The sequence below is a fragment of the Microcaecilia unicolor genome, chromosome 6 (assembly GCF_901765095.1).
Source record: "Microcaecilia unicolor chromosome 6, aMicUni1.1, whole genome shotgun sequence".
In the NCBI taxonomy this organism is placed as follows: Eukaryota; Metazoa; Chordata; class Amphibia; order Gymnophiona; family Siphonopidae; genus Microcaecilia; species Microcaecilia unicolor.
The window spans coordinates 136,068,881-136,096,537 of NC_044036.1; the positions used below are offsets into that span (position 1 = coordinate 136,068,881).

The 27,657-nt window shown below is 45.2% G+C and overlaps 1 protein-coding gene across 2 annotated transcripts in view; it reads right to left on the minus strand.

Annotated features, from left to right (window-relative positions):
- Window positions 1–27,657, minus strand: part of PLXNA1 (plexin A1) — a 551,734-nt gene that overhangs the window by 467,802 nt on the left and 56,275 nt on the right. For both annotated transcript variants that reach the window (XM_030205992.1, XM_030205991.1), the window contains exon 2: window positions 19,554–20,877. In XM_030205992.1, the coding sequence (XP_030061852.1) occupies window positions 19,554–20,732 (1,179 nt within the window). In that variant the 5' untranslated portion in view covers window positions 20,733–20,877. The remainder of the gene's footprint in view (window positions 1–19,553; window positions 20,878–27,657) is intronic.

Below are 27,657 nucleotides of genomic sequence, written 5' to 3' on the forward strand. Positions count from 1 at the left end.
GAGGAAAGGTCCATAGACAGACACGGGGAGGCCACAGCTTGCCCTGGGATTTGTAGCATGGAATGTTGCTACTAATTGGGTTTCTGCCAGGTACTTGTGACCTGGATTGGCCACTGTTGGAGGCAGGATTACTGGGCTAGATGGAGCATTGGTCTGACCCAGTATGACTAGTCTTATGCTCCCTGGTGTTCTTGAGGATGCACCTGGCCGTGACTCTGCCAAAGTTCCTATGCTGTGTCAGACAGAGAAAGGCCATGCCTGCATTTCCAAGGTAACTTCCCCAAGCCCCTGGGAAGGAGCCCAAAGCTGTCTCCGCTAGTGAAATGCTGGACCTTGTGTTCTCAGGACACTGTTGCCATTTCTTAATTATTCAGTACTCACACAGATTCTGTTCCTTGTTAATTTCCCTTGTGGGCTCCTGCTGAGTGACAACATCAAGTTAATAAATGATAATTAATGCCAGGAGAGGGAACACCAGGTGATACTCAGTAAATCCTCCATCCCTAGCTAATGATGATCTTGGATGATCCTAGTTCTCAACATAGTGATTACCAATCCCCCATGGAGAGGTCACATACCTCCTTGCTGCTCACTCCCTGGCCACAAATTTAATTTTCATACTAGAGGGATTTAGAGAAATACACACCTCTCTATCCCCAACGTTTGCCTGCTTTAGTGCTGTGCAGTTCTGGTGAAATTTCTCTGCTTAGAAACCTGATGGAAGGATGAGAAGGCTCGATGAACTCTTCAGGCCCCTTTGTAGTTCTACCAGGCTATGGATTTGATAAATCAATTCAACAGAAACCTCTTTGAGGTGGAGGGATCTAGTCTAATCATGGATACAGCATGCAACCATAAGCAAGGAAACCCCCTATTCTCAACTCTCTGGCCCCTTGTGACTACACCCCTGGTCTCTCTGTACCTCCGCTGACTGATCTCCAGAGGAAGACTTATGTAAAAAGTTAGAGATGTGCATTTATTTACATACCTTGAAAAGTTTAGTGTATGCAAAATCAATTTAACACGTTAACCTATGAATTAACACATGTCAAGTTGATTTGCACATATTAAAAAGCTCTAACTCATGTTAATAATTTTTTTTCAATATGCATGTGTTCAAAGAACTGAAAAAATATGTCTGAAAATCAAAGACAAAAAAAATCTTTAAAAAAAAGAAAAAGATTTTCCCTGTGCCTGCCACATCCCTAATAAAAACCATTCCCTCACCTCCTGCTCCCCCACATTTCAAGATCTCATGCAATGCAGGAGCCAGATGTTGGCCAGGTCACTGGATGGATTTTCCTGCCCAGTTAAAACAGTCTAAACTGACCATATTTGAATGAAAGATGCTGATTAATCACTTCCATTCCTCTTTACTGACTTCCCTACAAGAAAGGATTAGATCTTGGCCTTTGAGAACCTGAGCCTCACTTTAATCAACAAGTATTGATGGGAACTGTATGCTCTAGTTTAAAGCCTGTCTCCGCATTCCCCGCGATAGTTTTTTTTTCATGGTACTGTATAAAGTTTGCTTTGCTTAGTGTTAACATAAAGTGAGAGATTAATAGTGGATGCAGTCCAAGATTAGTGAAGGGCTTGTGCAATTTAACTTTCCCTACCAAGGCACCTCATTCCTGCTCTGAATTACCCGTTGCCATTCCAGTGCAGTAACTCTCCAATACAGCTCTGCCAATGCACCTCATTCCTGCTCTGAATTACTCACTGCCATTCCAGTACAGAAACTCTCCAATACAGCTCTACCAATGCACCTCATTCCTGCTCTGAATTATCCACTGCCATTCCAGTGCAGAAACTCTCCAATACAGCTCTGCCAATGCACCTCATTCCTGCTCTGAATTATCCACTGCCATTCCAGTGCAGAAACTCTCCAATACAGCTCTGCCAATGCACCTCATTCCTGCTCTGAATTACCCCCTCTTATTCCAGTGTAGAATGCCAATGACCCTGCCCATTCACAAAGCAGAACAGGTTTAGTCAAGGGGGTCTTAGATTTCTTTCAGGGGAATGCATGCCCTCTTTATGCCTGTGAATATCTTAACCTTTGTAAGCAATCAGGAGCCAATTCCCACTCTCACAAGTTACCCTGAGAGGACACTTCAAGAAAAGAGGGCTCTGGCCAACTCCATATAAAGTTACTAAGCAAAGAGAATACTTAGCAGGTGCTCAGATCCGGTCAAACTGGTTCTGCATTTCTTTCACTTTGCCCAGAGAGGCTTTTTTCATTCTCTCTCTGTCTTTTCATTTCCTTTTCATGCTTTGATTGCAAATGTGCAAGGAAACCTTACGCCTATCACCTGCGGCAACTTCACAATCTCTCTCCGTATACTGAAAAGACGCATTCGATCACAGTGCTCTGCGCCATGATAACGTCATTGCTAAGCTGCAGCAACACTCTGTATATTGGTCAAAATCAGACCAAAGAGTTTACTACTACTACTACATATCATTTCTATAGCGCTACTAGACGTACGCAGCACTGTGTTAGTCCACAGCAAGACTGATAGTGGCAGTGTGACCATAAGCACACCAGAAATGCCAAGTTACCCAGTTCCAGGTTGGAAATGTTTGGACAGTCTTGGATTTCTGAGCATACAATCCTGATGCCTTATAGGACTTGTGACATTGATTTCAATGGGCAGGATCAGGCACTACAAATCTCACATTGCTTTGGGATGAAAGTTCAAAACCAGGAGTGTCCCAAAATCTCTACCCTGTAATTAGGTAATTTGGCATCTCGGACGCACCCTTGCCTCAAACAGGGCCCAATTTCAAACTCTCCGTTTGATTATTAAGACCCTCAGTCTAAAGGGGTCAGAGAACCAAAAGAATAAGTTAGCCTTCTACACGCCTTTTTAGACCACCGAGATCCTCTCAATGAGCATCACCATCTGTACCCTCAAAAAAAAGAACAGAACAGCCATAATGAGTCAGACCAATGGTCCATCTAGCCCAGTATCCTGCTTCCAGCAGTGGCCAATTCAGGTCACAAGTACCTGACAAAATCCCAAATGGAAGCGAGATTCATGCTACTGATCCCAGAGACTCATGTCTATGCATAATGGACTACCTGCCAGCAAACCTCAGGAGTAGTCCCCATACTCTGAAACTCATTTCCGGAGGGACTCAACACTACCTCCACTTCAGGTGAAAGCCTGGCTCTTCTCCCAAGCCTTTAAGACATGTGGTGACTGACTCTCCACTCACTCCGCACACCCTGTAACTTAGACCAGTCCCTCACACCTTGTTTAACTGTACATATAATTTGCCTTCATTCTAGCCACCCATCTATTCATCCCAATGACTTTAATCTACACATAAGTACATAAGCATCGCCATGCTGGGACAGACCAAGGGTCCATCGAGACCATCACCCTGTCACCGACAGTGGCCAAAAGAACAAGCAATTTGTCCCGCCCATCCTAGAAATACTGTATTATTCCCTCGTCCATTCAATAACATTCTATGGCTTTTTCCTCCAGGAAGCTGTCCAACCCTTTTTTGAAGTCTGCTAAGTTAACCATCTTAACCACCTTTTCCGGCAGCGAATTCCAGAGTCTAACTCAGTGGCGTAGCCAGAAGGCAGTTTTTGGGTGGGCCAGTGGGCAGGTTGGGTGGGCATGCATTTCCTCTTCCCTTCCCCCTTCCCCCAACCATGAACTTAAAAAAATGAAATACTTTAGCTGGTGAAGATCTCTAGCCCACAGACCCCTGTTTGGAAAAAAAGGCATTGCTCCATGCTAGTGACACTAGCTTCAGCACCATAGGCATGCTCAGTTCTCATGCATGACATATTCCAATCATTAAATAGAAAATAAAAAATTTTTCTACCTTTGTTGTCTGGTCATGTTATTTTTCTAATCATGTTGTCTCAGTCTCTGGTTTCTGCATTCCTCTGTCTTCTCTTAACTTTTTTTTTTCCAATATCCTCTGTCCATTTGACCTTTCTTCTCTCTCCATGTCCACCATCTATCTCCCTTCTGTGTCCATGTCTTTATCCTCCCTCTGTGTCCTTGCTCTTATCCTCCCCCATGTCCAGCACCTCACCTTTGTGACCCTGCTCTTATCCTTCCCTGTGGCCATAATCTCCCCCTATTCCTTACCTCATGTCCAACATCCTGCATCCTGTCCTTCCTTGTGTTCAGATTCTTCTCCCATTCTTTGACTCATGTTCCATCAACCCCTCTGTGTCCAGTCCTCCCCTGCATCCATTCTTCCCCCCTCCGCCATTCCTTCCCTCATTCCTTCACTTATCCAGCAACCCTTGTGAGAATTCATGCTGGGTATCCAAAATCTTCCACCATTCTTCCTTCATAACCAGCATGCCCTCTCTATGTCCTGTTCCTCCCTGTGTCCACCCCCCCCCCCCCCATTCCTTCCCTTGTGAGCAGCATTCCTTCCCTATATCCCCGACCCCCAATTCAGCATCTCCTCTATTTTATGTCCTCCCCTGTGTCCTTTTTCCTCACCCCCAATCCAGCATGTCTTCTATTTTTCAGTCCTCCTCGGTGTCCTTCCTTATGCCCAATTTTCCCCTTCTTGTTCTCTGGCACTCTGAAGTATTCCTGTCCCCCAAAGCAGCTCTCTCCCCTTCAACCGCCAAGTGCCAATAGTCCTTACCCATGATTATTAAACCAAGTAACGAAGCAGTCCTGCCCTTCCTTGGAAGGCGGCGCGGGACCTCCCAGCCACATCATGCTGATGACTCTGCGGTGTCTCACCCCTAAGACACAGATTTCCTGTTTCTGTGAGGGCGGGGCTCCCGCCCTCTCAGAAACAGGAAGTTCGTGCCGGGCGCCGCAGAGCCATCAGCATGATGTGGCTGGGAGGTCCCGCGCTGCCTTCTTCCAGTTCCACAGACTACATCATTGCCGCGGCGGGCCCTCGAGCAGCAACATACCTTCCTTTTGCAGCGATCCTCTCTCCCACCCCTGCTGCAGCGCCTGCCTTGCACTTTGTAGATGCGGCATCCTGCTCCGGAGTCCTCCCGCTGCCGCACTGATGCAACTTCCTGTTTACACAGAGACACGGCAGAGAGAAGGCCCCGGAGCAGGACGCCGCGTCTGTGAGTTGCTGCCAGCGCCGATAGTAAAGTGCAAGTGCCGCTGCAGGGGTGGAAGAAGGTGAGAAAGAAATGGATGTGTGTTTCTGGGTGGGCCTGAGGCAAAATTACCCACCCGTAGCTACGCCCCTGGTCTAACTACTCGTTGAGTGAAGAAACATTTCCTCCGATTCGTTTTAAATTTACCACACTGCAGCTTCATCGCATGCCCCCTTGGCCTAGTATTTTTGGAAAGCGTAAACAGACGCTCCACATCGACCCGTTCCACTCCACTCATTATCTTATAGACCTCTATCATATCTCCCCTCAGCCACCTTTTCTCCAAGCTGAAGAGCCCCAGCCTCTTCAGCCTTTCCTCATAGGGAAGTCGTCCCATCCCCTGTATCATCTTTGTCGCCCTTCTCTGCATCTTGTTCTGTCTATAAACTTGTCCCTTCGGTTACCTATTAAGATGTTTTACTGTATTGGAGTCTCATATCTATGTTAACTGAATATTCTAATGTGTGCTTATTAAAGTGTTTCATCTACATTGTGTGTATATCTATATTATATGGATGTTATTGCATGCTGCCTACTATGGTTTCATTATTATTACCTTCTGTGTTATACTGATATTTATCATATATTTATTTAATTGGATTTAACTCTGTCAGTAGTAGCTCGGGATGAGTTACATCCACGTGCAATAGCTTTGCCCTGTCCCCAGGGGTTTTAACAATCTAAGGTCACTGTTTACAAAGCCACGCTAGTGGCTGCCCATGTGGTAATGCTGACACGGCCCATTCACTTTCAGTGGACTGTGTCAGCAGTGTTGTGCAGCTGTGTAAACAGGGGGTGATTGTTATACCTAAGGCAATGGAGGGTGAGGGGATTTGCCTAAGTTCACACAGAGCAGCAGTGGGATTTGAACCTGGGTTTGCAAGTTGTGCTTAATATGGATATTTCTGATATTGTATCATGTTGTTGCTCTTACCTGGATTTAATTTGTCTGTCTCCAAGTTTACCTCACTGATTGTATTTTATGCTTACTTTTAATCATTTTACTATTGTTTTGCTGTTAACTTTAATGTAATAAGTGTTTGTATTCCGCATGATCTTACACAATTCCCAGCGGATCACAAACTTAACATTCATAATAGCAGAACAAAATAACACAATATACAAAACAATGCAAAATACATAAAAATCAGTCCTTCCTGACTCTTATTGTATATAAATCTCACTGCGTAAACAGACAACTTCAACTGCATCGTAATCACATATAATAAGCAATTTTCTATAGTGTTCAGACTCCCTCAAATGTCTGTTTAAATAAATATGTATTTCAACCTTTCTTAACACAATTGTTTAGTTATTTACATCAATCTATACCTGCTGTACACAGCCTTGGGTGAATCTCTTCACAAAGGCAGTTAATACATGCCAATAAATAAATAAACAAAATAAGAGAAATACAGAAGAGGAGTGGCAGGGCAAGGGGAAGAGGCAAAAGAGAGAACACAGTAATCAAGCCCTCCCTTACCCACCTACTTACAAAACCATGCTAGCCACGGCTGTGCTGCCGACACAACCCAAAGTGAATGGGCCGTTAGCTTTCTAAACGGGGGGGGGGGGGGGGGGGGGGGGGGTTTACCCTGGAAGCCACCCTCTGAATTTAAACCAGCTTGCACTACTGCCCCCAGCAAGGTCTTCAATACATACCCAATGACTCCTCAAACTCAAGACCAAATGCCAGATTTTGTCATGGGATTCCAGTAGAGACAGCTAAGGTCCTGCCTGTTCAGCAGTACAGGAATCTCCTGACCTTCTTCTTACACCACAGTTTCTAGAGCAGGGGCTGAAAGATTCATCCCTAGAAGTATAGGCGCCCCGTATAAGAGGCTTGGGGAGGCTAAGCCTCCCCAGCCCGCCACTGCCCCGCCCCCTGCCACCGCCCGCACCTTTAAATATTATATTTTTGCTGGAGTCGCGGGCAGCACCGGCATTGAAGGCATCAGCAGGCTCATCGCGGTTCCAGCAGCCTTCCCTCGCAAGTCGGATGATGGCTCCGCCCTCGTAGAAACAGGAAATACGTCAGAAGAGGGCGGAGCCATCATCCGACTTGCGAGGGAAGGCTGCTGGAACCGTGATGAGCCTGCTGATGCCTTCAATGCCGGCGCTGCCCGCGACTCCAGCAAAAATATAATATTTAAAGGTACGGGGGGCAGGAAGGAAACGAGGGCAGACAGGAGAGGAGAGGAGGGTTGCTGCACATGGTGGGTGAAGGGGAGAGGAGAGGGCAGGGGAGAGGAGAGGAGAGTTGCTGGACATGGGTGGATGAAGGGGAGAGGAGGGTTGCTGGACTTGGAGGGGGAGGGAGGAGTGAGGAAGTAGATGAGATGACGGAAAAGGAAGAGAGTAGAAAAACTGCACATGGATGAAGAAAATAGGCAAAAGCTGGATCCACTGGACAGTCAAGTTTGCGGAGGACCCAGCTTTTACTTACGGATGTAGGACAAGAAATGAAGAAGAAAGGCGGAAAGTAAACAAATAAATGGAAAGGAAGCCCTGGAAACGCAGTTAAGAGGACAGATAGCAGCAGAATCGGATACTGGGCCAGCACAATCAGAAAAACAAAGTCACCAGACAACAAAGGTAGAAAAGATCATTTTATTTTCATTATAGTGTTTGGAATATGTCCACTTTGAGAATTAGGTGTTCAACATTAAAAGTTTATTTACTTATTTATGACATTTTATCCCACATTAAACATGAATTAGGATGTTTTGTGGCTCTACATGAGAATTGTGATATTATGATCCCTTGTTTCAATATTGACGGTCTGCATTTTCTGTATGGGTGGTATATTGGTGTATTAGGTTCTGCCCAGTGTAATATTTATGGTACAGTAAGGTTCAGAGTGTGTTTTTGCACAAAGTTGTGCATAGTGTTTTGCAGTTAAGCGATTGTGCTTAAAATATGCTTTGAGCAACCACTTTATTCTTTGACATATGATACATAACTAATATCTAAATTTAATAAAAGGTATTGTGACATTTATTTTTATTTATTTTTTTTCTGTGTGTGATCAGACAATTATGGATTTAAGCTCCACCCCTGGCCCCACCCCCTAACTACACCCCCTTTAGCCTCCCCAAACAGTTGGGCCACCGACCGCCTATGCCTAGGAGGGAAAGATCTGGGATCCCCATTTGGGACAACTGTGTTGCGCTGTCATCCTATATAGAGTACCTGGCTTTGTACAGAGTTGAGGAGGGGGAAGGGCCTGTCGGTCTGAGGATGAGCAACATTACTGGAATTCAGCAAAACATGGCTAGTACTGCTCCTTCTAGCTTCCACCCTTTCGTCATGGTCCTGGCTGAGCCAAAGAATTGAGATAGATCTACTAGGGAAGCCGGGTTCAAATCCCACTGCTGCTCCCTGTGATTTTAGGTGAGTCACTTAACTCTCCACTGCCTCGGATACAAACATCCCCCTGCTTACAAAGCAGGGGCGTAGCCAGACATCCAAGTTTGGGTGGGCCTGGACCCAAGGTGGGTGGGCAGAGCACCGCCTTGTCCTACAAGTGATTTGGTTTCTCCCTCTCTCTCGCCTGCATGCCATATGGTCTTTCAAACATCCTCTCTCGCCTCTATACCTTTTAAATAGCAGATTTTCACCGGCAGCAAACAGTTGTTGGGAGTTTTTGGCTGGTGGGGCTTGGGGTCCCTGCCAGCCACATTATAGGTGTGCTGCTACTTGGTGGGCCTGAACCTAAAGTGGGTGGGCCTGGGCCCACCCCAGCCCACCCTTGGCTACGCCACTGTTACAAAGCCCATTCAAAGTGCAGCTTTGTAAACAGGGGGGGCTTAGATTGTGAAGCCCTCCAAGGCTAGGGAAACACCCAGTATAAATGACTGTAGCTCAACCTCAGCTACTACTGAAAAGGGTGTTAATCTAAATCCAAAATAAATAACCAGAAACGCTCTTATGGGGCTTTTACCTTTTTTAGGTGGGACTTTGGGCTTCCAGTAAAACTGGAACCAGGGATGGAAACATACACTGGGAGCCGCAATGAAGGGCCCTTTTACAAAAAGGCTGTTGCGTGGTAAGCCAGAACCACAGCCGGCAAAACGTGGCCTCCGGTGGTAGTTCCGCCTGAAACGCGCCTGAAACGCGCGTCACTTCCAGCGCCACAAAAATTATTTTTGCAATTTTTACCGTGGTGCTAACTCGGCTACCGTCGGGTTACCGCGGGAGCCCTTATCACCACCTCAATGGGTGGCGGGGTAAGTGCACGCGGTAAGAGTAATCATGGCCATTTTTTTTAGTGGCTTTTTACCCGCTGCGGGTGAAAGGGCCCTGCTGCGCGGCAAAAATGACCCCCGCCACTACCACAGGTGCCTTTTTACTTGGTAAAAAGGACCCCTGACTAAGTTGAGTGTAGAGGCAACAGTCCTGTGTCAGGTTTCAAGCACTAAAGCTCCTTACAAACTCTGTAAGTACGGACGCAAGATAACCACTAGGTGTCACCACTGCGATTCCCTCCACCCAGAGATTATGTACCCATCCTCTGCAGCATCCCCAGCTGAGCTTGGCATCAAAGCCAGTTCCTTCACAGGCTCCATTTTCCAAGGAACCCTACAAGAGTCAATTAAAATGGACCCTAATGACATTCAGGTAGCATGATTCACGGAAACCTTAAAAGAGAGAGGTCACGGCAGTTACAGGTCGATGATATCCAAGTCCTTAACCCAAATATGAGTGCTAGGATAAGTAGTTACAAAGACAGTGTTAACTGCTGGTTGCAAAGCATTTCAGATTGGCTTGTAACATACAATGCATTTGAATCTTGCAAAATCAGAAGCTTTACCAGAAACAAGGTCTTACCTTATGTTAGACCTTGTAATTTTTTTTTGGGGGGGGGGGGGGGAGGGGTTGCGCTGATTAAGAAAGATCTGCTCTCACTCAAACCAAGAACACTGGCAGCTTTCATTCATGCATTACTCATTAACAGACTGGATTACTGCAACTCCTCGTTAGCTGGAATTGCTCATGTACATCCAGATCACATTATCCCCCTCTTCAAGGAACAGCACTGGTTACCTATTATGAGTAGAATTAAATTTAAGATCTTGATGCTGACTCATCGGTGATGTAGTCAAACGAAAGTATATCAAATAGTGAGAAATAAATAATGAGATTTCATATTAAAAACTGTGGAGAGAAGGGGTTAAGGGAACACCCAGCGGAAGAATCCTGCGGAAAACTCTGAAACTTACTCTTTCCGTTCCTATACTTCAGCTTTACTGAAATTGGAGGGGGGGGAGCAGGGTTCATATGTTCCCCCTTATTACTGGAGATTTCAGACCCTCTGCAGAAACCCAGAGATTGAAGAGAATGAGCTGGGGCTGAGGCCCAACTTGCTGAGTCAGGAAGCAACCTCAAGAGTCATAATTTGATCATTTTCAACCAAAACCAGATTAGCGTGAAAACAAAATCAGATCTATAAACTTCACTGTTCCTGACAAACTACTTAACTTGTCAGCCAGCTGTTCACCATCTATCCAACAGCCCTGGAAGACAAAGCAGGCCACTTCCAGTCAACATCTGTCCAGGTCTGTCTGTGCTGGGAGGAGGGAAGGGAATCAAGACCAATCACTTGATAGATGTAAAATGCTGAGAAATGACTGAAACTTTCTAATGCTGCTTCCAGAAACAGAGAAAAAAAGTCCTTCAGGTACTTATCAATATGACTGGGAATGTGTTGAACTCTAAAAAAAAGTCCACGTTTCAGAGCCCGGGTCACAGTGGCGTCAACCCTTGACTATCAACTGTATTATGAGGGGCCACTGCTGGCTTTCAAAGGGTCCTGCATCATATTTGATCTTAAGAGATTTTTAAGATAACAGGGGTCAAAACATTCTCACTGGTTACCACTAATACAGTGATATACGAGCTCCAGTCTTATCCTCAAAAGAGCCACAGGTAAAAAGGCTGGTCCAAGCAGCATCTGCAGGCAGCTGGTACAGAAGCTCCAGCCACAGTTTCATTTAGATCTTTCAGTTCAATTTGAGCAAATGGAATTCTGTCACGTCAGCCTGGTTTTCCTTTACATTTATGAATTTCAGTCAAACTGCGGCTGCTGGTTCCTCCCAGGAACAGGGAGGGGGGCCTTGTCATCAAATCCAGCTCACACCAATTTCATTAGCCAGCATACGAAGAAATTTAACCTCTGAAATCCTACAGCCGGTTAGTGCATGGCTACATATAATGCACACCCACTCGGAGAAAATGTCAGAAAAATGCAATAACGCACAGTAACAGGCAGCATACTATTACAAAACCCTTAATGTGATATCCCTCGGATGCCTGCATATCATGCCTAAAACGTGCTGAAAAAAAAAATACACCTAGGCGTATTCTATAAAGTACGCCTAAATTTCCGTGTAAATTTTGTGTGGTTTATAGAATATGCTGAGCAGCCACCCACGTGTCTAAATTTAGTCAGCTATGTCATGCAAGGTTCCGCGTTAGGAGTTACGGACCTAGAAAGGGATCTGGGAGTCATCGTGGCTAAGACGTTAAAAACGTCTGCCCAGTGTGCTGCTGCGGTTAAGAAAGCGCACAGAATGTTGAGTATTATTAGGAAAGGGATGGAAAACAAACACGAGGATGTTATAATGCCGTTGTATCACTCCATGGTGCGACCGCACCTTGAGTATTGTGTCCAATTCTAGTCACCGCATCTCAAAAAAGATATAAAGGAATTAGAGAAGGTGCAGAGAAGGGCAACGAAAATGATAAAGGGAATGGAACGACTTCCCTATGAGTAAAGGCTGAGAAGGTTAGGGCTCTTCAGCTTGGAGAAAAGGCGGCTGAGGGGTGATATGATAGAAGTCTACAAGATAATAAGCGGAGTAGAGCAGACAGATGTGAAGCGTTTGTTTACACTTTCAAACAACAACAAAACCAGGGGACACAAGATGAAGCTACAATATGGTAGATTTAAAACAAATAGGAGAAAGTTTTTCTTTACTCAGCGTGTAGTTGGACTGTGGAACTCGTTGCCAGAGAATGTAGTGACAGCAGCTGGCCTTACAGAATTTAAACGGGGTTTGGACAGTTTCCTGAGGGAAAAGTCCATTGAACATTATTAAATTTTTTTTTTGGGGGGGGGGGGGGGGGGTTGCCGGGTTCTTGAAGCCTGGATTGGCCGCTGTCGGAGACAGGATGCTGGGCTTGATGGACCCTTGGTCTTTTTCCAGTGTGGCAGTGCTTATGTACTTATGGTTATGTACTAGTTGAGGACAGTTACGCTAAGTAAAACTTGGTATAAATGCAGACACCTAAATTAGACGCAGACCAGGTGTATTCTATAATAACACGCATAGATTTTAGAAACACCCATGCCCCACCCATTCCTATACCCTCTTTTCTACTATGAGACTTCGAATTTAAGAATATCACGTTACAGAATATGCTTAGACAGTTGTACCTGTAAATTATAATTAATGCCAATTAGTGTCAATAACTGCTTGTTAATTGCAATTATCAGCGCTGACTGGCTTGTTAACTAATTAAGTTACGCGTGCAAATCCAAAGTACGACCAGATTTGTGCATGCAACTTAAGTCACGCTATTTAGAATCCAGGGGTATGTGCTTAACTTGGCACCAGCTTCCAGGCACAGACGGAGGTCCAGTTACAGGCAATGAGCAAGAGGGAAAGGAACCACATCCATGCCAAGAGCAGATGCCTTCAGTAAGGGGCCCTTTTAAAAAGCGGCAACAAGCCCAACGCGGGCTAACCGCAAGCTAATCTGGAGCTATCGCTGGCCCAACACAGTAGTTCCAACCCCAGTGCTCGCCATTTCCCACGCTAGGGAAAATAGGCCTGTATTTTTCAGCATGGTGCTAACCTGGTGGTAATCAGGCAGTGTGGGAGGCCTTACCACCACCTCAATGGGTAGCAGTTAAGTTCTTCCCCCCCCCCCCCCCCCCCCCCCAGCATGGCCACGCGTTAAGAGCATGGTCATGTCTTTATTTCAGCCTTTTTACCCACTGTAGTAAAAAAGGCTTCAGTGTGCAGCAAAAAAATGGCCCCCACTGCTAACACAAGGCCCTTTTTTACCACAGCTTGGCAAAAGGGCCCCTAATTGAGCAAAGAGTTAAGAAACTGTCTCCTGCTGCTGGTCACCAGAGAGAAGAAGATGCAGGGGGGGGAAGGGGAATACAGAGGAAAAGTAAACAAAATAAAAAGCACAGTGATAATGGAAAAGATATTAAGACTTTTTTTTTCCTGGTTCCTAAAACATTGCGCAGCTGCCCAGATACTACAAAATATTTTCATCCTGCACTAATTTCAATCTCAAAACAGTTTAGCAGAAAATTAATATTGCAGACAGATTTTTAGAATTTTTGTTTTTTAAGGTTGGTGTGGGGTTTTCTATGTCTGGAATGAGGAGGGGTGTCAGGTTTCGTAACTTAGGGCTCTACTGCAGTATGTAGATTTGATATCACACATTTGCTCTTTCCAGACAACACTGTTCTGGCAGAGGAACAGAGCATTTTGAATGAAGCATGAACATCCTGCTTCCTTTGTAATTAAGTGTTCATAGAAAGACATGTTTCACTTAAGAACATGCTTATGAAATGAGAACATTCGCTCTTTGTAGATTGCTCTTAATGAAACATCAAAGAGCAGTCGTCCCGGATTCTTCCTATTACTCTTTGCACGTTGGGAATCATTGATGCTGTACTGGCTGGCATCCTTAAACGTAATTCTTACAGACCTGAAGCGTGGACCCAAATATCCTACTGAGAAACATCCAGACAGGAATAAACACCTCTCCCTAGGAGCAGAAATGGGTCATCCCTGGCTCATCAGTCACTCAACGGATGCACTGCCAAAAGTTAAGTATGGGGCTGGGCTGATTGCATGGACCAGAGCCCAAATGGTGCCCTTGAGGCTAGAAACACAAGAGGAAAGGCTTCTGTGCTACCTGTCTATCAAGAGGTCCAATGAATCCATCTACCCTGCCTTAAACCACTTCACAGCAAGAGAAAAGAGGTCTGGCTTATGTGACCCGAGATAAGTGGGGGATTTGTCAAGGGCACATCCACGAGCTCCATTTTCAAAGTCAACCCCAATATTGGTGGCTCCTGCCTTGCCTGTGGCTACCTCAGAGATATGGTGGCTGTGTTTCATGACTGCAGCCTATAAAAGGAAAAGGGAAAGAGTCCTGGTTCTGCTTACAGGATCCAGTCTACTGGTCACAGCAGAAGGCAGTCCATGAATTCTCCCAACCCAATGGAAGAGATCCTACTGCTCTAGGAAAGCGTGTTTTCTCTTTACAGGTAGAGGAGACAGATCATAACATTTCTACCATTTGTTTAACATAGTGATGTGGTAGCATCAGGTGTGTGTGAACTAGAGAGCTGCACAGGAACGGGGCTCGCGGGATTCTCGCGGGGATGGAGGCAGTTCCTGCGGGGTTGGAAGCCGCTCTGCGGGGTTCCCGCGGGGATGGAAGCAGTTCTGCGGTCTTCTCGTAGAAGTGTAAGCTGCACCTGCACCAGCCTCTCATCTACCAAATACCAATTTCTTTGAGTGCTGTCTTCTCCTCCTCTTCTTCTTCCTTGCTTTAACAGCACAAATGTGGAAAGTCTTCCATTAAGGAGGTGGTAGAGTCACAAATGATGATGGAATTCAAAAAGGCGTGGGATGAACACAGAGGATCTCTAATTAGAAAATGGAAGTTATTGGCTGCATGTGTTGTGGATGTGTCAAGTGACGCTTAGATGGTGACTCTGGCTGTGATGAACTAGGGCTGACACCTGGCAGACTTGTATGGTCTGTGTCTCATACATAGCAATCTGGTTTAGGATGGGCTGGAAAGGGCTTAGACAGCAACTTCAGTGGCTGGAACATGAGGATAGTGCTGGACACACTTTTACGGTCTGTGTTCCACAAATGAGAAGACGAATAGACTGGAGTGGGATTCAACGGCAACTCCAGTAGTTGGAACATAAGGATAGGGCCAGATAGACTTCTGTGGTCTTTGTTCCAGAAACACAAAAGAAAGACCATAATCAAGTATATAATATCACACTCGTTGATTTAATGATGAACTGATCATGAGTGTGACTATTGGCAGAGTGGATGGACCGTTCAGGTCTATTTGCTGTCACTTACTATGTTACTATTAATCCTCTTTGCTACCAGGCTGGTGCACAGACCTCAGCTCTGACACAGGCACGAGAATCAGATGTCACCTGACCTACTGGCGCGTGCATGTGACAACCTCTCAGCACACAGTGCAAGTGAATCGGAGACAAGTCTTACATGTGCGCACCAGAGTGTTCCAACTTCCGTTCCTTCCTTGCCTATAGTGCTGTGGCTCAAATCCAGAGAGAGACTGAGGGAGCTGACTGGAATTTTCTTTTATGTACCATTAAATTCTTACGGGGATGGGTGAGGATGGGTTAAATTTTTGCGGGGATGGGTAAGATTTCTGTCCCCGTGCAACTCTCTAGTGTGAACGCACATGTTTATGAGCGTGTGGGACAGGGGAAGGAGACCACTGCAATACCCCCCCAGGGCCTGTACAGCCCCAGTGGTCAATGAGGGTGAAACCAAAACAGAAAAGCAAAATGAACAAAGGCCCGAAGAGAATAAATGGATGTAAAAACCATCCTCTTCCCTCTTGAGATCTGGTATTTAGATTACAAGTGACAATGACGGTAACTAGGATAAATGCTTCTTTCTCATTGAAAGACTAATCTATCCTCCCTGTAAACTAAAGCTGTGAGGGCTGGTGCGACGATGCATGTTATTACTAAGATCTGCAATCAGATTATCTCCTCGATAACTCCCAGGAGTGAATTAACGTGTGTAGCATCACCAAATCAAATCAAATGTTCAATTAAAATATCAGTGCCCCCACCCCCTCCTTCTGCACCAAACATGGCCCTTTCTCTCCATCACCGAGGATGCAGACGTCTGCAGACCCGCTGCTGTGCCTGGAAAACACGGCCTGTTCATTTTATCCGCTGTTCAAATGCGGAGCTGAAAAGTGAAATGATTTCTTAAAGTGATATTTATATAAATAGTTACCTCTTTGTCTTTATGCACGAGTGTGTGTACAAATGCATATACTGCAATGATATTTATTTGTTGCATTTGTATCCCACATTTTCCCACCTCTTTGCAAGCTCAACGTGGCTTACATTATGCCGTAGTGGTGATCGCCATTTTCGGCATGAGAAATACAGAGTGGTGTTACATTAAAGTTCATAAATGTTGAAGTACAATATAAAGTAAGTTAGATAAACAGTTCATTTCAGTATAAGAGATAATGGGGTAAATTGTTAATGTTCATTGGTGACAAATTGATTGAAGCAATCAGAAGAGCATTCACTTTTACCTGGTTCTGATAGAGTTTAGATGTTAGGTCAATGATGATGGGTCATTATGGTATGTCTTCTTGAACAGGTTAGTCTTTAGAAACTTCCGGAATGCTGTTAAGTCGTGCATTGTTTTTAAGGCCTTTGGCAGTGCATTCCACAGTTGTGTGCTGATGTAGGAGAAGCTAGATGCAAATATTGATTTGTACTTAAGTCCCTTGCAACTGGGGTAGTGGAGGTTCAGGAATGTGCGTGTTGATCCTTTTGTGTTCCTGGTTGGTAGATCTATAAGGTCTGACATATATAACGGGGCCTCACCATGAATGATTTTATGAACCAGGGTACAGATTTTGAACACAACTCGTTCTTTCAGTGGGAGCCAGTGTAATTTTTCTCTTAGGGGTTTTGCGCTTTCGTATTTCGCTTTTCCAAATATAAAAGTCTGGCTGCAGTGTTTGTTTGATCATGTTATATTATGATGAGAGGATAAGACATTGGGTTTTTTCTGCGTTAAGTTTTAATTGGAATGCATCCGCCCATGAAGTCATTATTTGGAGGCTGATATTGGCTGATATTGTACAGTCCAAGAGAACTCACACCTTTCATCAATACAGAGTGACGTAGTAAGTGCATAGGGCACCAAGAGCCCCTGCTCTAGCACGCTAGTGTTTAGAGTGCGCTAATTTTTAACACGTGCTAAAAACACTAACGCATCTTAGTAAACAGGGCCCCGAGGGGCTCTTTTACAGAGCAGCAGTAAGCCCAACACGTGCTTACCGCTCGCTCTTCTGGGACTACTGCCGGCACAACGTGGTCGCCGGCGGTAGTCCTGACCCGACCGCACACCATTTCCAGGAGAAAAAGAAAAACCCCCTGAAATAGCTTGCATGGCGGCGATAACCCGACAGCAATCAGGCATTGCCGCGAACCGCTGGGTTAGTGCGGGAGCCCTTATTGCTACCTCAACAGATGGTGGTAAGGACTCCCCACTGCATGGCCATGCGGTAAGATTTATCTCACCATGTGGTCTTTTGGGGGGGGGGGGGGGGGGGGTTACCGGCTGCAGAAAAAACAGCCCTGGTGCTTGGGAAAAATGGCCCCCACTGCTAGCACAGGGCCCTTTTTGCCACAGCTTGGTATAAGGACCCCCAAGTTTGCAAACTTTAAACACTGGTGCCATGACACAGAACGCTTCATTTGGTTTTGCTGGTTGACAGCAGGATAAGTGACAATCCTTGAGAAACAACCTGGTGGCAAATGCAACTTTTTTAGAAGGAGGGTATCAGCTGCTTTTTTTTTTTTTTTAAATATTTATCTGCAACAATAAAAGCTTAAACCCATTTAAACAAATACATTTGTTATAATTGCAATAAGGTCCTATGTTTAAATTTCTTTATTACTATATTATATAGCACAAAACAATATAATTTTGCAATTAGCAATGTTCATCATATTTTGAAATTCTTATCCACTGAAATTTACTTTTAACAATATCGTCCTAAACTTTAAAGAATACAGAAATAAAGATACAAGAAAGGAAATTAGGAAAAGAATTCCTTATACATTCAATAATAAAACAATTAGGTGCTGATCCGTTATCTTCCTCTTAGCTATCTTTGCAGTCCACATTTGACTATTACATTTACATTTTCCTCTTCTCTAGAAGTCAGGAACTCTATTAACCATTTAGGTTCAAAGAACCGATCATTTGTTTTGTTCGAAATAATATTTGACATGTACAGCAATAAGGTCCTATGAACTTGACGTTCGTAGTTAGTAGCTGGTGGACACATAACTTTCCAGTCCGTGTGTTTTCAAAGATTATATGGACCGTAATGGACTGGATAAATTGATAAATGGTTCTAAACTATTCGTATAAAAAGGAGGCAGGATGGTGGGCAAAAAGATGATTCGGATAGCAGCGATATTCATCCGCTATCCAGATAAATTATACATTTTGCAGATATCAAGCCTAAACTGAATAGTGACCACATTAACCATATATACAGATAGAAGTGCTAAATATATGAATTAAGGCAGTGGTGTCCAAACCTGGTCCTGGAGGCAACCCGACCAGTCAGGTTGTCAGGATACCCACAATGAATACGTAAATAATAACGGCAGATCAATAACAGATACACATAAACCTTTATTCGTTGAATAGCAAACTTAGCATATCACCCGACACTGACCGTGTTTCGCCAGTTTTTTCCAGCGATCTTGTTTATAAATGCTGCTATCGACCCAGGAGACGGACTGCAACTTTTAAATAACGTTTGTGGCTGGGTTTTTTTTATTTATTATGCTGCAGCTGATATTCGTCATCTGATATTCATTCTGATGAACAGCCCATATACCATCTTGTATCTTTTGCTCGACCAGTCCACAGTATAGCCCCGGACGCTGCCTTTTTGGGTGAAACACGGCCAGTGTCGGGTGATATTCTAAGTTTGCTATTCAACGAATAAAGATTTATGTGTTATCTATTATTGATCTGCTCTTGTTATTGCCATCTTGGAGTTTGTGGATTGTCTGCCTTGTTGTTGTTTGGTACCCACAATGAATATTCATGAGAGATATTTGCATGTACTGCCTCCACCGCGTGCAAATCTCTCATGAATATTCATTGTGGGTATCCTGAAAACCTGCCTGCCCGGGCTGCTTCCAGAGCCAGGTTTGGGAACCACTGGATTAAGGTAAATACTCGCATCGACTCTCTAAGTAAGCCTATCACCACAGCAGCCCTTCTGTTTTTAAATGGACAACCTCTTGTGACCTCTGCAGGTCATGCAGGAACAGTCTTGAGTGCAAGGTGATGAGAAGATCTGATGCCTTCATCAGACTATCAGAGTTTGCACAGAATGTGTTCAAGCAACCTAAAAAAGAAATACTTATCCACCTGAGAAAAGGAAGGCAGAGCATGGAAAGGGCTGACCAGATACCATGTTGGAGTTAACCCCTATGTGGAAGATTAAGGTACCAAAGCATGAGCACTTTCTAATTTTATTAGCATTATTGTTTGTAAACCACTTTCATCTCGCCGATGTAAAAGCGGTCTATCAAGAAATCAAATAAACATAAACTTACCGAGTTGATGCAGTTCAGCTCTTTGTTCAGAAGCCAGGGCAGAGAGAGTTTGCCCTCCCCTCTGTAGCAGGACTGGGTTCGCTCCTTTATCATGTCCTTGATCTTCTTCAGGGTGAACAAGCAGAGAACAGATTCCTTGGGTGGCTTAACCCGATTCTTCTGACCCTGAGCAAACACCGTGAAAAGAATATCCTCCTTCTCTGTAATTCCCAGATCCCTGGCCAGTCGTTTCCCAGGCTTGCTCAGGTAGGCATCCTGGATCAGGCGGTACTCTATGCCATCCTTCACACAGCCAATAGGGAACTCCACATATGAATAAAACTTTGGATCATCCACGCACAAACGCACGATCTTGGAGGTGAAAAACTGCTCCCCAGTGGAGTCGGGCGAAGTTAGCTGTGTGTCGAGCTGCAAGGTGAGATAGTAAACGAGTTGCTCACTGCTGAAACTGTAGATATAGTAGATGTCAAATGTGGGAAACTTGGACAGTGTATCAGAAGGGATTTTGAGCTGGGACGAGACAAATTCATCTTGATACACAAAACCAAACATTTCAGCATTTTCCTCGTCAGCCATCAGCTTGCGACTGGAGAGTGTTGGAAAATATTCAGATTTGCCGTCGATGGGAGTTCCAATGAAGAGCTTGTTGTGTCCATTGGGAACTTCGATGATCACACCGGACATAGTGCCAGATTCGTTCACACTGGAGAGGTAGTGCTCCTTGCGATGGTGAGGCTCGCCAAGCTTAAAGAGGTCATCTAGGCGTAGGAACTGGCAGATCCCTTGGGAGGTGCTCCCACAGGCAATCAACCGGTTCTTCCAGTAATCAATCAGCAGAAGCTTATTCACGTTGTTGGTTGGAACAAGCCCATGAGGGCAGGACTGGACGCTGGGTGGGGGGTAGCACTTCTCATTGTCTTCCACAGGACCTGTCACGTGGGCTAGCAACAGTGTCAAATTGTTGGAGAGTTTGTAAATCCGATTTACAGCTCCGACATAGATGTCCCCAGTTTTATTGTGGACCACAAGATGCGTCAAGCTCCAGTCAGTGACCGTAAAAGTTCTAAAAGGTTTGGCGGTTCCTTCCATTAACTGTAGCCACATGCTCCCCAAAATAATTAAGGTCCAGACATTAAAAGACAGGTGGTGCCTCCTTTGAAGCCCCATTTCAGTAGACATTTAGCCAAGGCTGGGGTCCAGCCAAAGAAAAATAAATTAAAATTGAAAGAAATAAAAATAGGGAGAGGGGGTTAATAATCTAAGGGATCCTTTTGGCTTGAAGTCTTCATTCAGGTCATTTTCTAGAGAGGCAGTGTGCACTTCCCTGTGAAGAGAAAAAGAACTAGTCAGAAAATGATCCTTTCAACTGCAGATGCGAGTATGCTTTCAGACTTATTTAGGAAAAGAGAAGGGCGCCCATCTTTCGACACAAATCGTAAGATGGGCGTCCTTCTCACAGGGTCGCCCAAATCGGCATAATCAAAAGCCAATTTTGGGCATCCCCAACTGCTTTCTGTCGCAGGGACGACCAAAGTTCACGGGGACGTGTCATAGGCATAGCGAAGGCGGGACTGGGGCGTGCCTAACACATGGGCATCCTTGACCCATAATGGAAAAAAAGGGCGTCGCTGACGAGCACTTGGGCGACTTTAATTGGTCCTTTTTTTGTTACGACCAAGCCTCAAAAAGGTGCTCGAACTGACCAGATAATCACCGGAGGGAATCGGGGATGACCTCCCCTTACTCCCCCAGTGGTCACTAACCCCCTCCCACCCTCAAAAAAAACCTTTTAAAAATATTTTTTGCCAGCCTCAAATGTCATACCCAGCTCCCTGACAGCAGCATGCAGGTCCCTAGAGCAGTTTTAGTGGGTGCAGTGCACTTCAGGCAGGCGGACCCAGGCCCATCCCCCCTACCTGTTACACTTGTGGTGGTAAATGTGAGCCCCTCAAAACCCACCAGAAACCCACTGTACCCACATGTAGGTGCCCCCCTTCACCCATAAGGGCTATGGTAGTGTTGTACAGTTGTGGGTACTGGGTTTGGGGGGTCTTGGGGGGGGCTCAGCACACAAGGTAAGGGAGCTATGCACCTGGGAGCAATTTCTGAAGGGGACGACCATCTGTAAGGTCAACCTAAATTTCGTGATTTGGACGTCCCCGACCGTATTAGCAAAACGAAAGATGGACGCCCATCTTGTTTCGATAATACCGGTTTCCCCGCCCCTTCATGAGGACATCCTCAGGAAAACTTGGGCGCCCCTTTCGATTATGCCCCTCCACAATTATCACATTCAAAAAATCCCCTCACCCCTTTGCCAAAACTGTTAGACAAACACTGCATCCCAGACAAGGTTGTATGTCGAAACTGGATAGGCAGAAGCTAAATAGAAAACCCTATATATATCCATTGTAAAATTCACTTATGTTAATCAAATGAGTTGTAGACAGTAATTAGGGGCAGGAAGAGGAGAGAAACATCTTCAACTGGACGAAATGTAAAATCTAAAACTGTCAAGAAAATACAAAAAATCATGGAGGGGGGAGGAGGGTTGGGAGAAGGGAAAAATGGTGAAAGGGGGCATGGGACGTGATATGCAGGATTGTAGTTAGGTGATGATAGCATTGAAATTTAAGCTATTATTTGTATATTTTGGGGAAAATTACACAAATGGTGCTCAAAAGTCAGCACTGGAAAAGATCAGCGCTAAGCATTGTTCTGTAAATGGCACGTAGTCTTACGCCAACTCCTGCACCCAACACTAGGCATGAGACTTACACCTGCTGAAACATGGCGTAAATTCCAGCATCCAAGTTGGGCACGGAGATGCATAATTCCATAACACCATGCCCAACGTTTTGGAATGCCCCTGTCCCGCCCATGCCCCTCCCATGGCCACAGCCCCTTTTGGGTTGCACGTTATGGTATTTACGTACCCTGCGCTATAGAATAGTGTGCATCTAGATATGTGCAAATCCTAATTGCTGCCAATTGTCAATAATTGGTTGTCAGCATCCAATTATCAATGGATAGCAGCTTGTTGGCCAATTAAATTGTGTAAGTGCGCCCAAATCTGGGTACCATATATAGAATCTGGGACTATGTATTTCATGGGTTTTGTAGATTACTATGGATGCATTTTCTATTCTGCTGCGAATTTTACATTTGTTCAGAATATAGAGGCGCTTTTACAAAGCAATGGTAAGCCCAACGCGGCAACTGGCAGTAGCTCCAGCTAGATCGTGCGCCATTTCTGGCACTCTTTTTGTAGCGCGGCTCTAATCCGGCGGCAATCAGGCATCACCGCACGCTGCCCAGTTAGTTACTGAAGGGTTACCGCGGGAACCCTTACCGCCACCTCAATGGGCTGCATGGCCACAAAGTGAGAGAGTTATCTTACCGCGTGGCCATTTTCGGGGGGGGGGGGGGCTGCGGCAAAAGGGGCCCTGGTGCGCAAGAAAAACAGCCCCTGCCGCTACTGAAGGGCCCTTTTTCCTGCAGCTTAGTAAAGTACTGGAAGTGGTTTCTTATATGTTTTATTTAAAAGTTGTATGGAATGCCACAAATAAAAAGATATTTTCAAAAAACAAAATACAATACCTCTAGAAAAGTGAGAGTGTCTGATATGATACAGACATTTAAATACTTGAAAGTTATTAAATATAGAAAGAAATTTTCCAGTGAAGGGGAAACGGTGAAACGGTAAAACTAGAGGATATGAATGAGCAGAAATCCCCGTGTCTGAATGGTCTGTATTACACCTCAGGATTTTTACCGCTGGTGAAGTGATTTTTACTCCTTGAAAGATTTTACCAGGCAGTATTTCACCTCAGGGCTTTTAACTTTGGTGGAGTGACATTATCAAACCTTGAGGTGTAAGTATCGCCCCTGAAGCAGCCCTGCTGGGCGAAACACGGCTGTGTCCGGCACCCTGTTACCTGCTCTCTACAATAAAGGCTTTTAATTCACCTTTCACCTTGACTGCAGTGGCATGGCTATGTGGGGCCAAGGGGCCTGGGCCCCCTCCCCAAATCTCCTCTGGGCCCCTTCCAGCTGAAGCCTTGTCCAGTGCCGGTCTCTGGCGTCACCGCATTGCCTACCCTGCTTTCCCTTCCCCGGCACACTCCTTTCAGGGAAATTGCTCAATTTCACTAACAGGGGCATGCAGGACATGAGGGGAAGAGAGAGCAGGGCAGGCAACCCGGCTGCGCCAGAGACCGGCAATGGACAAGGCTTCAGCTGACGAGGGGTGGGGACCCCTGCCAGCCAAGGTATTTGCTGCGGTAGTGAGTGGGGAGCAGCAGGGCAGCGAGGCGGCAGACCAAAATGTGCCCCTCCCACACTTCAGGCTCTGGCCCCCTCCCACCACGAGGTCTGGCTATACCCCTGCTTGACTGGATACACCACTACCATGAAATCATTATTCTAAAATTAGGAGAGAAAAAAAAGTTGGAAGCAAAGTCGAATGTTCTCACCCAAACAGTTCAATCCAATTCAAGTCATGTTGACTAGCTAAATAAGGACTACAGCAGGAGTTCACAATCCAGGCCTCAGGACACATCACACCAGTTGGCTTTTCAGGATATCAACAATGAATATGCATGAGATAGATTTGCATATAATGGAGGCAGTGCATGCAAATTTGTCTCATGCATATTCATTGAAGGTATCCTGAAAACCTGAATGGCTTGGTGTGTTCTTGGAACTCAGTTGAGAACCCCTGGATACAGGGGTCCTTTTACTAAGGTGCGCTGAAAAATGGGCTGCGGTAGCGTATGCGTGTGTTGTGGACGCACGCAGATCCATTTTTCAGCGCACTTGTATAAAAGGGCCTTTTTTTTTTTTAGTGGAGGAGTAGCCTAGTGGTTAGTGCAGTGGACTTTGATCCTGGGGAACTGAGTTTGATTCCCACTGCAGCTCCTTGTGACTCTGGGCAAGTCATTTAACCCTCCATTGCCCCTGGTACAAAATAAAGTACCTGTATATACTGTGTAAACTGCTTTGAATGTAGTTGCAAAAACCTCAGAAAGGCGGTATGTCAAGTTCCAGTTCCCTCTCCCTATTTGAGATTCTACATGGAATGTTGCTATTCCACTAGCAACATTCCACGTAGAAGCCTGCCCTTGCAGATCAGCAACGTGCCCACGCAGGCTTCTGTTTCTGTGAGTCCGACGTCCTGCACATAAGTGCAGGATGTCAGACTCACAGAAACAGAAGCCTGCGTGGCCACATTGCTGATCTACAAGGGCAGGCTTCTACATGGAAAGTTGCTAGTGGAGGAGTAGCCTAGTGGTTAGTGCAGCAGACTCTGATTCTGGGGAACTGAGTTTGATTCCCACTGCAGCTCCTTGTGACTCTGGGCAAGTCATTTAACCCTCCATTGCCCCTGGTACAAAATAAGTACCTGTATATACTGTGTAAACTGCTTTGAATGTAGTTGCAAAAACCTCAGAAAAGGTGGTATATCAAGTCCCATTTCCCTTTTTTTTTAATTTTGCCAAAATTGGACGTGCGGCAAAATAAAAATTGGCACGCGTCCATTTTGGGTCTGAGACCTTACCACCAGCCTTTGATTTAGCGTTAAGGTCTCTCTCATTAACTGTGCGGTAATCACCTACACGCATCAAGTCGGAGTTGCCGCTCGATTTTCGCCGTGCGCCAGAACATAAAATATATGTTCTGGCGCGCATAGCGGATGCGCATAGAAAAATAAAATTACCGTACAGGCCACGCAGTAGTCAGGCGGTAACTCTGAACTGACGCACGACGGGTGCACATAGGCGCCTACGCGACTTCGTAAAACAGCCCCACAGTAACTGAAGAGAAGTGACGGAGGCGAGCGTCCCCCAAAATACACATATTCATGTATTTTTGAAATGCAACAGTGCAATGCAGTTCTTCCAGACCCTTTACAATCGCTGAAGTGGTTCTGCAATGCTGCCCCCTCCCCCCCCCCCCCATTCATGGGAAGGATGGTTTTAAAAAGATTCTCTTCTCCCATCCTCATCCATAATCATGGTGTGACCGGAGGCCCAAAGGTTGAGAACCTCTATTAGGGATCTTCTCCTCCCATCGCACACAGAGTGACAGATGCACCATGAGGAGCTGAAGGTCGAGAGAAAAGCGCTGAACGCTAGGCAGAGAGCCAAAATCAACAAGGAACATATCAATCGGAGCAAAACTAACAAGAAACTATTCATGGCTGAGCACAGCTGAAAACTGTCCCCTCTAGAGGAACAAGCCTTTCTGTTTTTTTGTTTTTTTCAAACTTGGTCTTGCTTTTAAAAATATAAAAGTCATCCAGTCACATTCCTCGCCAAGGGCTGGAGAGGATGATCAGGCACAATTATAAAGCCTCAAACTTAGCCTCAAGCCATGGAAACTCAAACATTACAAAGGGAACAGTTCTGGACAAGTAAAAGGAAAGGGGAAGGAGGAGTAAGACCGCAAAGGTGCAAACAGCTGCAGAAAGAGACACAGAAACCATAGGAAACCACCCAGAGCTGACAGTCCATGCCATTACAAGGGCTTATGCTAAAAATAAGGTGCCCCCTCCGGGGCGCTGCTTCTCACTCCTTCAGTACAACTTTTCCATAACCCAAACAAAAGATAAGCACATACCAATGGCATCACGTTAACCGAGCTCTACAGCCATACCAGGACCACACGGGATAAAGCACGACTACTTCCTGCCTGACAGAAAAAACCCAGGGCCTTGCTACGCTCATTCCTCCCATTGTTTTACACAAATGGTTACATGAGATCCAAAATCTTTTGACTCAGAGCCAAGGCCACAGAATGCTCAGAGCTCCAGAAATGGGGAGCTGCTCAGCCTGACAGCACCAAAACGTTTACATTGCTAAATCTGATTTCAGAAGCAGATCTCCTGCCCCGAAGAGGTCACTAGACCACCAGGGCAGTAGATAGTAAGTAAGGGAAGGGGAGGCTAGGATAGGCCCGCCACTCGCCCGCCCGTTTGTCCAGAAATCCGGACAAACGGGCGGACTGGCAAAACCTGTCCGGACACGTCCTCAAAAAGAGGACATGTCCGGTAAGTCCGGACATATGGTAACCCTACCTCTGCGGGACAGCACTTTACAAAACCAGAACACCGCATCAATGATTTTATGGTGAGAATACTAAAGGGAAATTTAAAAGACATATCCAGGAACGTAAGACCTTTGAAGACAAAACGATGAAATATTTTGTCACCGACCAGACAGGACTTCTGGGTTTTCTATCCCACTATAAACCATTAAATTCTACTGCTTTGTCACCCTGTTAGCTACAATCCATCTCTCCCTGTCTCTCACCCACCCACGCCACCCTCTCCCTGTGAGTCTGTCATTGCAATGCTTTTATGTCTCACTTATAGATTCTGATATTTGTCAACATTTGCTTATTTCTGATCTGAAGGATTACCTTCGAAAGCTAATCAAAAAATGTATCAAGTTAGTCCAATAAGAAAGGTAACATCTTATTCTCTTTTCTATGTTTTGTTTTATTTCTACTTATTACCAGTTCTCAAAGGAAAACTCCATGTGGAGTTTGCCTTTGAAAATAGCACAGCGAACCTTGTGCCACAAGGATTCTTCCTTACTCAGGGAACTTTGCTAATGGATCATATGGCCTGTGGGGATTTCAAGCCCTACATGTACATAACCTGAATGTTGTAACACTGCCCTCAGCATTATCCCTCACACTCCCCCACTCCCCACCACCTTGCTGTATATTGTCTTGTGCATATCTATTTGGAAGCATGGTTAAAAAAAAAAAAAAAACCATGTTACAGTGTCCCTGGGGCAAACACCTCCAGTCCTACAGAACTCTCTGCAACCAATGTATGTACTATTCCTAAGTCAAACATATGCAAATATTTCATCGATATCCTGAAAAACAGACCCATTTGCATCCCTCAGGGACCTAGGTTGTTCACGTTTTGCTTTTATAAAATATATGAGCATTCATCAAAAACCTGCCTCCAACTCCACCCAAACTGTTCCGCAGGGAACCGTGTTTGCATATACGTACAGTATGGGTAATTCTGTTGAAGTTCTTATATCAAATAAAGAACAAAAATAAATATAGAAAATGTGTGTGTTCT